The 14,126-nt window shown below is 38.0% G+C and overlaps 2 protein-coding genes across 2 annotated transcripts; both read left to right on the top strand.

Moving 5' to 3' along the window:
- Nucleotides 1-2,907: 2,907 nt before the first annotated feature.
- Nucleotides 2,908-9,232, top strand: LOC18992673 (protein GIGANTEA). The gene is made up of 15 exons (XM_006416097.2): nt 2,908-3,166; nt 3,424-3,814; nt 3,903-3,974; nt 4,080-4,134; nt 4,219-4,361; nt 4,466-4,737; nt 4,883-4,938; nt 5,091-5,328; nt 5,442-5,592; nt 5,793-6,002; nt 6,110-7,636; nt 7,744-7,812; nt 8,140-8,358; nt 8,475-8,567; nt 8,700-9,232. The coding sequence occupies exons 2-15, from the start codon at nt 3,728-3,730 to the stop codon at nt 9,021-9,023; spliced, it is 3,516 nt and encodes a 1,171-aa protein (XP_006416160.1). The 5' UTR covers nt 2,908-3,166; nt 3,424-3,727; the 3' UTR covers nt 9,024-9,232.
- Nucleotides 9,233-9,993: 761 nt separating this feature from the next.
- Nucleotides 9,994-13,821, top strand: LOC18992672 (wall-associated receptor kinase-like 10). The gene is made up of 4 exons (XM_006416094.2): nt 9,994-10,009; nt 10,125-11,054; nt 11,157-11,291; nt 12,665-13,821. The coding sequence occupies exons 1-4, from the start codon at nt 9,994-9,996 to the stop codon at nt 13,819-13,821; spliced, it is 2,238 nt and encodes a 745-aa protein (XP_006416157.2).
- The last annotated feature ends 305 nt before the right edge of the window (nt 13,822-14,126 follow it).

Genomic DNA, 14,126 nt, shown 5'->3' with positions numbered 1-14,126 from the left:
AATCAATCTTACGAGAGATGGCTCTTTCGTAATTTGTGACTAGTAAATATAAATTTTGTGCAACTCAAATGTTTCATACAGTTGAAGAGAGATAAATAGAATCTCCTAGCAATATTTCTGAGAATGGATCATCATAATTGAACTCGTTTATTCTAACATGTGAGGAACTTAATATAGTTTATAATCCATGATTTGGTCAAAATGTCCAAAAGTAGTTTAATATAGTCATGACCAAATCAACTGTCGCTAGCTCTTTGCTCCAATCCAAATTTAATCAAAACTGAAAAATTCACATATCACTCATCAGTCATCACTATTAATGCATAAAAGCTAGCTTCAGCTATTCGTGACTTTTCAACATAATTTGTTCAAGAAAAAATGAATTTATTATGGTTACAGTAGAGCGATATATATATATACTGATGCGAATCCAAACGTGGGTGTGTACAATAATGACTTTATTCGAATGTGTCCTACTCGAATTTTGTGGTTTGTATTCAACATGCATCATTTCAGTTATATGCACACACAGACTTCTTTTCTTTTCTTTTTATGGTTTTTATAATTGGAACAAGCAATTCAATGATCGTAACATTCATTTCATAAATAAATGTTCGATATGACGTTCGTTAATTATAATAGTTTATGTTGATCGAATATTCTCTGAAATGTAGTGAATTAAACAAATATTAGCTGAGACTTCTTATTAATTTTTTTTGTTTTGTTTTTGTTTTGTTTTTTCATGTGAGATGGTACATGAATCATGAAGTGTTGAAATGGAACAATCTCTGTCTGTTCATGTGAAAGTCGACATCAGTGTTCTAAACCATATGGCTTTTACCACATAAAGAAATGATTGAATAAAGAAGAGAGTGAGTGGGGGTTGATACGTGTCACCGTCCAAATGTGGCTGACCCTTCTAATTGGAGCTACACCAGCCGGCCTTTGCCTCATCATTTGTTGACTTCACACTCACACTTTTACATATTTTAATTAACATACAATACACTGTTCATTCTAGATTGTTCCATCCCTTTCTTTTTCTATTTGATATTTAATTTGAAACGTAAGACTATTTATCAACTTAGTGAATGAATATGTTTTTTTTCTTCTTCTTAAATTCCGACAGAATTTTCCAACATATTTGTTCACTAGACATTTTTAATGGTATTTAGTTGGATCAAAATTAATATTTTGTCGAAATCCGGTGAAATAATTAAGATATATTGGTAATTTATTTAAAAAGAAATCTTTAATATCATCTAAAGTTATCAAGGGATTGGTTTTGGGGAAATTCTAATTTCTTTCTGAATTTTATTTAATTTTCAAAAATACATCAAAACATTTACTATCAATTTTTCTGATAGTCATTTATATGTTTAATATTTTTGTTTATTATTATTGATTCATGTCACATTTCTGCTGTGACAAAATTGTATTGTATGATAAAGGGGCATGTAATGCATATCTTAGCTCAGTAACCACAATAGAACCGATATTGGGTTATAACTTGATCATCAAATATATAAAACGAGATGTAGTAAAAAAAAAGGAAATGTCTACCGTTTAGGAAAATACAACTTTTTAAAAAGCAATTGAATTTTATAAAAAATTCCTCCACCATAGAATCACTTTAATGAAAGATTGTTATAAAATGATATAATAACCACAAAAGTAGGCACACTACCTTTTTTTAAAATTGAATACTCTTTCTATTATCAAGAACAAACCATATTTTTTTTTTTTAATTACACTTAAAAAAGACGTTAAGTTTTTTACTTTTTTCAAAGTTTTAGAGATAAATTATATTTACTTCAAAAGTAATTACCGTGCTGAATAAGTAGGAAAAAACTGATGGTTTTCAATTAAATTACAATTATTATCGGCCCAATCTCCACGTATGTTTGAGCCCATCCCATACATGAAAGCATGACCATGAAAAGCCCACAGTGATTTCATCTCTAAGACACGACGAATCGTATGGAGATTACTACAATATATTGCTCGCATCTAGTTGCGCCACGTCTTTGTTTGGCGGAAGATCAACGTCCATATATCTCTTGCTCCACTCCGATTGGTACACGGCATCTAGTTGCGCCACGTCTTTGTTTGGAGTACTTGTTTATGTGGTTGGGCGGACAAGTGGGAAGAAGTAAAAATATCCTAAAGGAGAGTGGGACCCATTTAGATATTTTCAACGGGCTGTCTTCACAAAAGCTGCCCGTTAATTCCACAGCCATCGGACGGCTCGAAACTCTTTCGGTCAAGCTGCCCGAAAATTCGTTAAGGAATTTGTGGGTGGGACTCACTCACCTCTGAAATCAACGGTTGAAATTTGACGGTGTACGAAACACCTCGTCGCATTTTAACATAGCTCCTCACAAAATATCTGCGAACACATGTCACTAGTTTTGTAGAACTAATATAACTATTAGGAGGCAATCACACGAGAGCTAGTTAAATTAATGAAAAGGAAAAAATAGAATCATGAACAACAAAACCTTTAAGATAATTTGTGATTAAGTTATTCAAATAAATACTTTGCCAATATGACCATATTGTGAATGCAGAGTTTTTTCTTCTTTCAAAAACATTAAAAAATGAGCTTATTTATCTATCATCTAGTGTTTCTATACACAAAATATGTGGTAAGTAAATAAATAAATTGATGCTTCAGCAAAGATAATTTGAAATAAACAGAATTTTGAAGTAAGCTGAGTTCTACAATCATATTTTGTGATTTCCTACAGCGAAAATCTATGTAAGATTACAAATTAAGTTGGTTAATTATTTGAGAATAATAAAGAAAATAACTGTGTGTATGTGACATGATGATGATGATGGTATGGCGATGGACATGGACGATGAGATCTAAATGGCGCATAAGTCCGTGGCAAAGCCAGGAAATATCGATGCCACGTCAGGCGGAAATCTTAAACCGAGTGGAGAAGCCTCTCAAATCTCTTTCTCTCTCCCCCTTCACCTCCAAAAGCCACAATCTCTTGTGTATCCTCTAGAATCATTTTTGATATTCTCTTCTTCTTCTTCTTCTACATCTTTTCCACTGATATTCTTCCATCGATTTTTAGCTCTCAAAAATTTCCAGAAAGCTAAAGGCAAAGCAGAGGGAGAATTAATCAGCAATCGCATAGGAATATTCCTGCAGGTCGTGTTTGGTTTCCTTCCATTTTCTCATGCTTTTGTTGATTCTCAGATGATTTGATGTTGAGATTATGTTTGGTAAATCTAATCTTGATGATGGATGAATTTTCCTCAATTTCGGACTCAATTCTTTTGGGGTTTTTTCCCTTTACTGGTTTCTACTTGCATTTTCTCAGCATAGATTTCTCTCTTTGTTGGTTTAAAACTTGTGTACCACATCTCGTCTGATTGAGAATCTTCTCCTCTTATTTGTATCTACAGGAAGGAGCGATTATCAGTTTACCAGACTGTATTAGGATCACCTACGCGATAGAGTGTTAACTACACGGATTTAGCGTTTTTTCTTCTTCTTCAGCTTCGATTTACTGTACAGTGTGTTGGTAGGTCAAGGACTAATCTGGGGATGTGTTGTTCTTGCCGGCGAATGTTAAACTACGACCTACTGATTCTCGATTGGTAAAAAGGGGTTTAGAGATTTTGCATCTCTCGTGGAGAATTTCTTCAGTTGGTGTTAAAATTGTAACCATTCTAGTGGTTTAGTTTTCGGATCCTAGTTTAATTTTGGATGGCTACTTCATCTGAGAGGTGGATCGATGGTCTTCAGTTCTCATCCTTGTTATGGCCTCCGCCACGAGACCCTCAACAACATAAGGTACATAAGACTCCATGAACCGGAAAGTTATGCTCCCTGATACGTGTGCCTCACTGTGATTACTGATTGTGTTCTCCGGTTTTCCTAGGATCAAGTCGTTGCCTATGTCGAATACTTTGGTCAATTCACATCAGAGCAATTCCCTGATGACATTGCTGAGGTACTTGTTGTGTTATGCACAATGATTTTCTTGGTACTGATAGTGCTGTTAAGAGTATTTTTCCCAGTAGTGACGTTTTACTGATTTATCAAATATGTGTATCAGTTGGTCCGCCATCAGTATCCGTCAACTGAGAAGCGACTTTTGGATGATGTGCTGGGTATGAACTTCTCTATCAACACTTGTCATGCTATATCTGCACTTCGTTATTGTGAATCTGATATTTTCGTTTGCTGATGAACAGCAATGTTTGTCCTTCATCATCCGGAGCATGGTCATGCAGTAATTCTCCCAATGATTTCATGTCTCATTGATGGCTCTCTGGTGTACAGCAAGGAAGCTCATCCCTTTGCTTCTTTCATATCTTTAGTTTGCCCTAGTAGCGAGGTATATAGTTTCCCAACAATTTTAGCTAAGACTATATTCCGCTTAGTAATTGGTTGTGAAGCTCCTATACCATTTTAGTGCTGACATGTTTACAATCTTAACAGAATGACTATTCAGAGCAATGGGCTTTGGCGTGCGGAGAAATCCTTCGTATTTTGACTCATTACAATCGTCCTATATATAAGACTGAGCAGCAAAATGGAGAAACAGAGATAAATTGTCTGAGCAAAGCTACAACTAGTGGTTCTGCGCTTTCAGAGCCTAAGGCTGTATCACCAGTACAGCATGAAAGGAAACCGTTAAGGCCTTTGTCTCCATGGATCAGTGATATATTACTTGCTGCTCCCTTGGGTATAAGAAGTGACTACTTCCGTTGGTAAGTTTATTGTGTTACGGACGCTTCTATGTCTTCATCCGCTGGCCTCGTTCTTTTTTTTTTTTGGTTCTTGAGGACTCTGGACTGAGGTTCTGTAGTGTGCTTTAGCTTACTTGCAACTAAAAAATGTTGCTCATATATACAGGTGTAGTGGTGTAATGGGTAAATATGCTGCTGGAGAGCTCAAGCCGCCAACCATTGGTGAGTTTAAATATTACGTGTTAGTATCCTCTCGGAACCAGATATTGATGAAAATTCTGATCAATGTAGTTGTTCTGTCATTTCGTTCATAAGTGTGTTTCCATCTCTTGTGGCAATTAGAATGGGTTCTGAGTTGCTTCTTACTTTGGTAGCTTCTCGAGGATCTGGTAAACACCCTCAACTAATGCCTTCGACGCCAAGATGGGCGGTTGCTAATGGAGCTGGTGTCATACTGAGTGTTTGTGATGATGAAGTTGCTCGATATGAGACTGCTACGCTAACGGCGGTTGCTGTCCCTGCTCTTCTTCTTCCCCCGCCAACGACATCCTTAGATGAACATTTAGTTGCTGGTCTTCCAGCTCTTGAGCCATATGCACGTTTGTTTCATAGGTAGCGTTTCTGAACGCACCTTTTGGATTGAGGTTTATTGTTAGCAGTCTGTTGCTTGTTTTAAGGTTGTGCTTCCTTCAGAACTGCATCTCACTTTCCTATTTTACTGTCAGATATTATGCCATTGCAACTCCAAGTGCTACTCAGAGACTTCTTCTTGGACTCTTGGAAGCACCGCCGTCGTGGGCTCCAGATGCACTTGATGCTGCTGTACAGCTTGTGGAACTCCTTCGAGCTGCTGAAGATTATGCATCTGGTGTAAGGGTAAGCGTAATTATTTGAATCCTTTAAATCTCTCCAGAACGCTGATCGTGTCCCTTGTTGGACACTATGAGATTTGTTGGCTTACAATATGTGGGAGCCTTTGAAACTTCAACAGCGGATAGCATTGAGTCCTAAAAAAAATCAGCTTTGATATGTCATCAAAAGAATCATCATTGATCACACTCTCTTTCTTGATGTAGCTACCCAGGAACTGGATGCATTTGCACTTTTTGCGTGCAATAGGAATTGCTATGTCTATGAGGGCAGGTGTTGCTGCTGATGCTGCAGCCGCTTTGCTTTTCCGCATACTCTCACAGCCAGCACTGCTTTTTCCTCCGCTATGCCAAGTTGAGGGAGTAGAAATTCAGCACGCGCCTATTGGTGGCTACAGTTCAAATTACAGAAAGCAGGCATGGTTACTATTTTTTTGTTTTGTTTTTGATGTTCTACCAACTTATCCCTGATATGAAAATTATAGTGAGACTGACTAATAACAGAACCCTATATTCCTCACCAGATAGAAGTTCCTGCAGCAGAAGCAACCATTGAAGCCACTGCTCAAGGAATTGCCTCAATGCTCTGTGCTCATGGTCCTGAAGTCGAGTGGAGAATTTGCACTATATGGGAAGCTGCCTATGGATTGATCCCTTTAAATTCTTCAGCGGTTGATCTTCCCGAAATAATAGTTGCTACCCCTCTGCAACCTCCTATATTGTCATGGAATCTATACATTCCACTCCTCAAAGTACTTGAATATCTTCCACGGGGGAGTCCTTCGGAAGCATGTTTGATGAAAATATTTGTTGCCACCGTGGAAACAATCCTCAGTAGAACTTTTCCTCCAGAATCTTCCAGGGAACATGTCAGGAAAGCTAGATCGAGTTTTACCACAAGATCAGCGACCAAAAACCTTGCTATGGCTGAGCTTCGTGCTATGGTCCATGCTCTATTTTTAGAATCATGCGCTGGTGTGGAGATAGCTTCGCGACTACTTTTTGTTGTGTTGACTGTATGTGTTAGCCATGAAGCACAGTCTTGTGGGAGCAAGAGACCGAGAAGCGAATATGCTAGTACTGCCGAGGAGAATCAATCTGTATCTGACAATCAAACTACTAACCGTAAAAGTAGAAATGTCAAGGGACAGGGACCTGTGGCAGCATTTGATTCATACGTTCTTGCTGCTGTTTGTGCTCTTGCCTGTGAGGTTCAGCTGTATCCTATGATCTCGGGAGGGGGAAATTTTTCCAATTCTGCAGTGGCTGGAACTATTACAAAGCCTGTAAAGATAAATGGGTCATCTAACCAGTATGGAGCTGGGATTGACTCGGCAGTTAATCATACACGCCGAATCTTGGCAATTCTAGAGGCACTCTTTTCATTGAAACCATCTTCTGTGGGGACTCCATGGAGTTACAGTTCTAGTGAGATAGTTGCTGCGGCCATGGTTGCAGCTCATATCTCCGAACTGTTCAGACGTTCAAAGGCCTTGACGCATGCGCTGTCTGGGTTGATGAGATGTAAGTGGGACAAGGAAATTCATAGAAGAGCATCGTCATTGTATACCCTCATTGATGTTCACAGCAAAGTTGTTGCATCCATTGTCGACAAAGCTGAACCTTTAGAAGCCTACCTTAAGAATGCACCGGTTCAGAAGGATTCTCTGGCCTGTCTAAACTGGAAACAACAGAACACATGTGCAAGCACCACAGGCTTTGGTACAGCGGTGACATCCACGTCACGTAGTGAAATGACTCCAAGAGGCAATCATAAGTATGCTAGACATTCAGATGAAGGCTCAGGGACTAGACACTCAGAGAAGGGTATCAAAGATTTCCTTTTAGATGCTTCCGATCTAGCGAATTTCCTCACAGCTGATAGGCTCGCAGGGTTTTATTGTGGTACACAAGTTCTTTTGAGGTCAGTACTTGCAGAGAAACCGGAGCTTTCTTTCTCCGTTGTTTCACTGTTATGGCACAAACTGATTGCTGCTCCTGAAATCCAGCCGACCGCGGAAAGCACCTCTGCTCAACAAGGGTGGAGACAGGTAAACCTCAGCATCTCTATTTCCCAGCTCGATTGCAGTTTCCTTGATGTTCATGAATCCAAGCTATCAAGGGGTTCATTTACTGATCATAATATTTCATATATCAGGTAGTTGATGCACTATGCAATGTCGTATCTGCAACGCCAGCAAAAGCAGCTGCTGCAGTTGTTCTTCAGGTCCAAATTTCTCTCGACTTTACTTATTTATTTAATTTGTCAGGAATACCACACCTTTGTAAAGATTAAGAATAATTAATCAACTGGATAGAACCTATGGCTTATGTACACGTTGGTTCGATCTCTCATGTATAGTAAATTTTAAGAAAAGTAAGCCGAGAAGTTTTGTGCAGCACTTATTTTGATATATATCACGGATGGGAAATAAAGTAATAAAATTTGAAGTATGAAAATGATTATGGCTTGTCTAGCAATGGGATTTGTTTCGAGCTTATATATTGAAGAAATTACTTTTAATGTTCTAGTATCTTGAATGATTGTATACAGGCTGAAAGAGAGTTGCAGCCTTGGATCGCCAAAGATGATGAAGAAGGTCAGAAAATGTGGAAAATCAACCAGCGGATAGTCAAAGTGATGGTGGAGCTCATGCGGAATCATGACAGGCCAGAGTCACTGGTGATTTTGGCAAGTGCATCAGATCTTCTTCTGCGGGCAACTGATGGAATGCTTGTTGATGGAGAAGCTTGTACATTGCCTCAACTTGAGGTACCTGCTACTAGGCTCTGCTATAATTTGCTCTCTAAAATGCTCTTCCTTCGGGCTAGGCTGACAAAAAATTAATAATGTTTTCTGATTCCGCTGTGTTCCAAAACCTTTCGCAGCTACTTGAAGCCACGGCAAGAGCAATACAGCCGGTGCTAGCTTGGGGGCCATCTGGACTAGCAGTGGTGGACGGTTTATCCAATCTACTGAAGGTAAGCAAGAGTCAGAACAGAGCCTAAGGTTTCTTTCTTGTGTCACATTGTACATATGATCATCAGTACAAGTCAAAGTGTCCAAACCAACTCTGACGTGTACAACCTACATCTGGTTTGCCTCAAATGCAGTGTCGTCTACCGGCAACAATACGGTGCCTATCGCACCCAAGTGCACACGTACGTGCCTTGAGCACATCAGTACTACGCGACATCATGAACCAAAGCTCCGTAACCATCACGGTAACTCCAAAGCAGCGGCCAGCAACAGAGAAGAACGTAATGCACAGCCCGTCCTATCGGTTCTTCAACGCGGCGACAATAGACTGGAAAGCAGATATACAGAAATGTTTGAACTGGGAAGCTCACAGCTTGCTTTCCACAACTATGCCTACTCAGTTTCTTGACACTGCGGCTCGAGAACTAGGCTGTACCATATCCTTGTCGTCCCAATAACGAGCGCCTCTTTTTTTTTTTTTTTCTATGGTTATTTTAGTTTCTTTAGACAAAAAGAAAGATTTGGATGTAGACCAAAAGAAGATTATATACCTTTGTATGTAATGTGTATGATGAGTGACTGACGCAATCACTCCCACCGTCGTTGGATTTGCTGCCGGCTCGGGTCTTATATAACTTAACCTCTCTCTTCTTTGTACATTTTCAAATGACGAAGCAGAACTACTTTTTTTTCTTCCAAATTCCAGGTACATATAGGAACTAACCATTGTCGTCGTCATGATCATGTTTCCTCGTAATCTTGGAAAATTATCCCTTGGAAACCTAAGAGATTTTTTTTTTTAAAAAAAAAAAAACCACAAATCTCTCTACATGCTTATATTTCTTCTCCCTAAAAAGCAATTACTGCTGTGTCTTTACAGGAGCGTGTGACATTAAGGGTTGGAGCATCAAGGTAGTTAAGCAACGGGATGGGCCAATGGTAGTATGGTGTCTATTAATATCAATCCAACAAGAAACATAACACAAATCTCATTAGACATCACTGCTAGCTAGTGCCTACCAGACGGAAGACTTAGGATGAAACCAAATTGTAAAGGTCGTGGTCGTTGGATATCGAACGAGCAAGTGACAGATGACTAACTATTATATGTTACTCGTGTGGTTGCGTTTTAAGACTTGTCCTTCCCTCGTGTGGGTAACAGATATATAGTCTCAATCAATTGACCAAACCCTAATTTGATCTCGATGCCTAATTAAGCTCCTAAACCCCTAGACGAGGATTAAGGTCAACGCAACCATAAACAGCGTTAAAGACAAGGAACGAGTACAAAGAGCCTCGTGAGTCGTCGTGGCCATCCCATGATTTAAATTACTCGAAGACTTTTTCATTTCTCCATATATATGATATTAATCCAACAAGAAACCTAACGACACAAAGTTTGGTGATCTCTTTCTTGATCAGTAGTAAATGATAAAGTATGGTGGTTAAATTTTCAGTTGTGCACGTACCTAATATAACGAAGGAGATGAGTGAAGTGAGAGGAGAAGGAAGGAAAAAAAAAGAAAGAAAAAAAACAGAGAGATCTAAAAAAAAAACAGAAAGGTTTATTATACTCTGTCTTCACCTGTATCTAGTTGTTGTGCATGTGTTGAACTCTGTTTCAGCACAAGTCACGGTTCCAAGTTCTTGCGTAAGACGCTGTGGGAACATCTCCATACCGTTTCCTTTTGGTATTGGAGACGGGTGCTTCCTCAATGATTGGTACGAGGTCCAGTGCAACAAGTCGGTCCCGTATCTGCCCAAAATCAACAAGGAATTGGTGCAAATCGATCTACCGAGAGCATTAGAGCACCGGGTTGAGTCATTTCCTGTTGACTCGTATCCTTTTGACTCGTTTCCTGTTGGATCGCTCCGCATCAAAACCAGCATGACTTCTATGGGGTGTTCTCGCGGCGACGAAGAGAAGTTGGAAGAGGTTTTGTTGAATTTGACGGCTACTCCTTTTTCAGTCGGCAGCAATAACCTACTGATGGCTTTTGGGTGCAATGCCACGGCTACGTTGACCCATATCGACCCTGGAATTGTGGGTTGCGTCTCGACTTGCGATCAATGGAAATACTACTGGCTCTTAGACGACGACACAGGCTGCTATGGCTACCGGTGTTGCAATGCAAGCACGCCTAGAGAGATCGGTGATGTAATTGGTGTGAAAATAGAGAGCGGCTATGGTGGTAATACGACGTGCGTAGTCGCCTTCTTAACAGACGAATACGAGCAACCATCACTGTGGAGCAACAGAACTGATGCGAAAAAGCTTCACGCTACCAAGTATGCTACAATCCAGCTGACTTGGAAAATTATTACGACCAATCTTTCGTTTCAAGAGTGCCGCACCCTAGATTACCACTCTCAATCTAGACCTTGCTTCTGCTATCAATGGTTTAACCCTAATAACGAGTTCTACGATATAAGGTGTGCGTGCACCTCTGGCTACGAGGGTAACCCATACGATCATGATGGATGCAAAGGTCAGTTAATCTCTTCTAATCATAAAACACACTCACACACACCAAAACAAACAATAAATAATAATCCATGACATTTTCTTTTCATACACTATATATATGTAGATATTGATGAGTGTAAAATCCACGAAGATGGTCGTCCCAAGTATTGTATCAGCGGCAAGATTACTACTTGTCAAAATATTCCCGGAAGCTATCTATGCGTAACCCAAAAGAACAAAACCTCCATCATTTATATAGGTACGTACGACTCTCGAACTCCTATCCAGTTTTTTTTTTTTTTCACCCGTATTCTAAAGCTTTTAATTTTTTTTTTTTTAACTAGAATCAGCAGCATGATATTTTAAGACCGCCATAATCTATATCCCGGACAGTAATTTTCTATGATAATAATACCTTTAAAAATTTGCAGTAATACGGTCTATATCTACTTTACATGCAACACGTACACCCCCGTTGATTAAAGAACTTAAATATAATATCGATTATTTATATTTCTATTTTCTTTTTTTTTTCTACAATATTTTTCCCCTAAAACTCAGATAATCAAGTAGAACATATATATAAAGTCATAGAAAGCAAGCATGATTATCATTTCAAAAAAAAAAGCATGATTAAAATCATAATAATAAAAAAAAAACATTGAACCTCTGATATGGACTCCTGTTGCAAATTCTTAACCACGAAAGCAGCAAATAAAATTTTATCTTTGTAAAATTTATAGACATAGTTATTTGCAATATATGAGTTATCAAATAATATATATATAGATATAATTCCATTATGCTTAAATTTATTTTGTCAACGCTTAATTTTTTAATGTTTACCAAAAAATGTTTGTAATGAAAAACTCTATTAAAAACTTAGAATACGTGAATCAAAATAAATTTATTCAATGGAAGAATTTCAGTTTTGACTCAAAATATATGCTCTAAATATTAAACTTCTTTTAATTCCAATTTAAATCGTACTTCATAATTTTAAAATAATGAATCATTTTTTTGGATAGTTTTATCTATGTAATTTGGGATTTATATTTATTACCCTTTGATGTAATACGGAAAATATGAATAGGAAGTTCTTAAAACATGGTAAAAATATGTAAATTCTAATATAAATTACCCTTTGTTTACCATTCGCAAACATTGTGAACTTAAAAGAACTGTCAGAAACATTTTCTTTCTGAAATACCGTTTTCTGGAAACCATTTTGCAAAGTTGTTTTTATTTTGTTGGTTATTAATTAAATAGATATATATACGCCTGTCAGAAAATAATATCTATATTCCTCCATGTTTTGGTTAGCCATAGTCCTAACCAACTCACTATGACGAATACTACCTTCTGATTCTCGTAACATAAATGTCCATATAATTCGATGCAGTACGAACCCTCCCATATATTTTGTGATTCTTAATAAATCATGCACATTGTTTTGTGATATATATATATATATATTTAGATTTATATATATATATATATATATATATTCATATTCAAATTTATATATATATTTAGATTTTTTTTTGTTTGAAAAAGAAAAAAAAAACACATCTTCATATTCATATTGTGATATCATCGTTTATCTTCCCTTGGTCTTTGATGGCTTTGTAGGGGTTAGCGTAGGTTTAGGCGTGTTGCTTGTAGGTGTAGGCTTTGGGCTATACAAATTTATCAAGAAGTATAGAAAGACGAACCTCAGAAAAAAGTTCTTTAAGCGTAATGGAGGTCTTTTGTTAGAGAAACAATTAGCTTCAGGAGAAGAAAGCTCTGTAGAGAAAACAAAAATATTCAGCTCGAAAGAATTAGAGAAAGCTACAGAGAGTTTCAGTCTGGAGAGGGTTCTTGGGGAAGGTGGCCAAGGAACGGTGTTCAAAGGGATGCTCGCTGACGGTAGGATCGTAGCGGTAAAGAAATCCAAGGTTCTGGACGAAGATCAAGTGGAGGAATTTATTAACGAGGTTGTGGTTTCCTCTAAAATCAAGCACCGCAACATCGTTGGGATATTAGGATGCTGTCTAGAGACAGAGGTTCCAGTGTTGGTGTATGAATACATTCCCAACGGCAATCTTTTTGAACATCTCCATAATGAGGACATAATTGTTCCTTGGGGAGTACGCTTGCAAATTGCTATAGAGATTGCGGGAGCGATTTCATACCTGCATTATTCTGCAACATCTCCGATTTACCACAAAGATATCAAGTCCTCGAACATACTCTTGGATGACAAGTCTCGAGCAAAATTATCAGACTTTGGCACTTCAAGAGTGATAGCTGTAGATCACAGCCACCTCACAACGGTGGTTTCAGGTACGGTAGGATACCTAGATCCTGAGTACTTCCAGTCCAGCCAGTACACAGAGAAAAGTGATGTTTATAGTTACGGAGTTGTGCTAGCAGAACTTATCACTGGAGAAAAAGCAATCTCTACCCAACGGCCTCAAGGAAACAGGACTCTAGCTACTTACTTTCTTGTAGCAATGGAAGAGAAGAGACTTGTCGACATCATTGATCCACGAATCAGAGAGGGCTGCGTGTTGGAACAAGTCACGGGAATGGCCAAGATTGCCAAGTTATGCTTGAACTTAAAGGGAGATAGACGACCAACCATGAGGGAAGTTTCACTGGAATTGGAGAGACTTTCCAAGGAGGAAGAAATTGCACAAATCTACACACGAAGAGAGTCGTTAAACATAGATATTGCTTCAACATCAACATCTGGTTCTGCTACGTGGAGTGATGCTCAACCGTTTTTTTCTCGTCAACCATGATGATCAGTACTCGACCAAAATACCCAGACTTTGGGATATAAAATATTGTTTGTTTTTTTTTAAAAAAAATATTATCTGAATTTTGTAATTTTCAGACTTTCAGCAGCACAATTGTTTTTATTCGTACACTCTAATATATGTTTTTCAAATTATTATTATTATTATTAGGTTTCGAGCCCCCACGAAATCGCAGGAGAAATAAGGTATATTAAACTCCTAATTATTTTAAATATTTATAAGTAAACATACATATAACAAACTGTGATGATATTTAGATGTAATTATCCAATTTTTTGAAAAACATA

This window comes from Eutrema salsugineum, unplaced genomic scaffold (assembly GCF_000478725.1).
Source record: "Eutrema salsugineum unplaced genomic scaffold, Eutsalg1_0 scaffold_5, whole genome shotgun sequence".
In the NCBI taxonomy this organism is placed as follows: Eukaryota; Viridiplantae; Streptophyta; class Magnoliopsida; order Brassicales; family Brassicaceae; genus Eutrema; species Eutrema salsugineum.
Note: the sequence above shows the minus strand (reverse complement) of the source record. Positions and strands in the feature narration are given on the sequence as shown.

Coding starts and splice junctions, on each gene's coding strand:
- LOC18992673 (XM_006416097.2), top strand. CDS start 3,728: ATGGCTACTTCATCTGAGAGGTGGATCGATGGTCTTCAGTTCTCATCC. Junction 4,135..4,218: donor ACTTTTGGATGATGTGCTGG/GTATGAACTTCT, acceptor GCTGATGAACAG/CAATGTTTGTCCTTCATCAT. Junction 6,003..6,109: donor GTTCAAATTACAGAAAGCAG/GCATGGTTACTA, acceptor ATTCCTCACCAG/ATAGAAGTTCCTGCAGCAGA.
- LOC18992672 (XM_006416094.2), top strand. Junction 11,055..11,156: donor CGATCATGATGGATGCAAAG/GTCAGTTAATCT, acceptor ATATATATGTAG/ATATTGATGAGTGTAAAATC. Junction 11,292..12,664: donor AACCTCCATCATTTATATAG/GTACGTACGACT, acceptor ATGGCTTTGTAG/GGGTTAGCGTAGGTTTAGGC.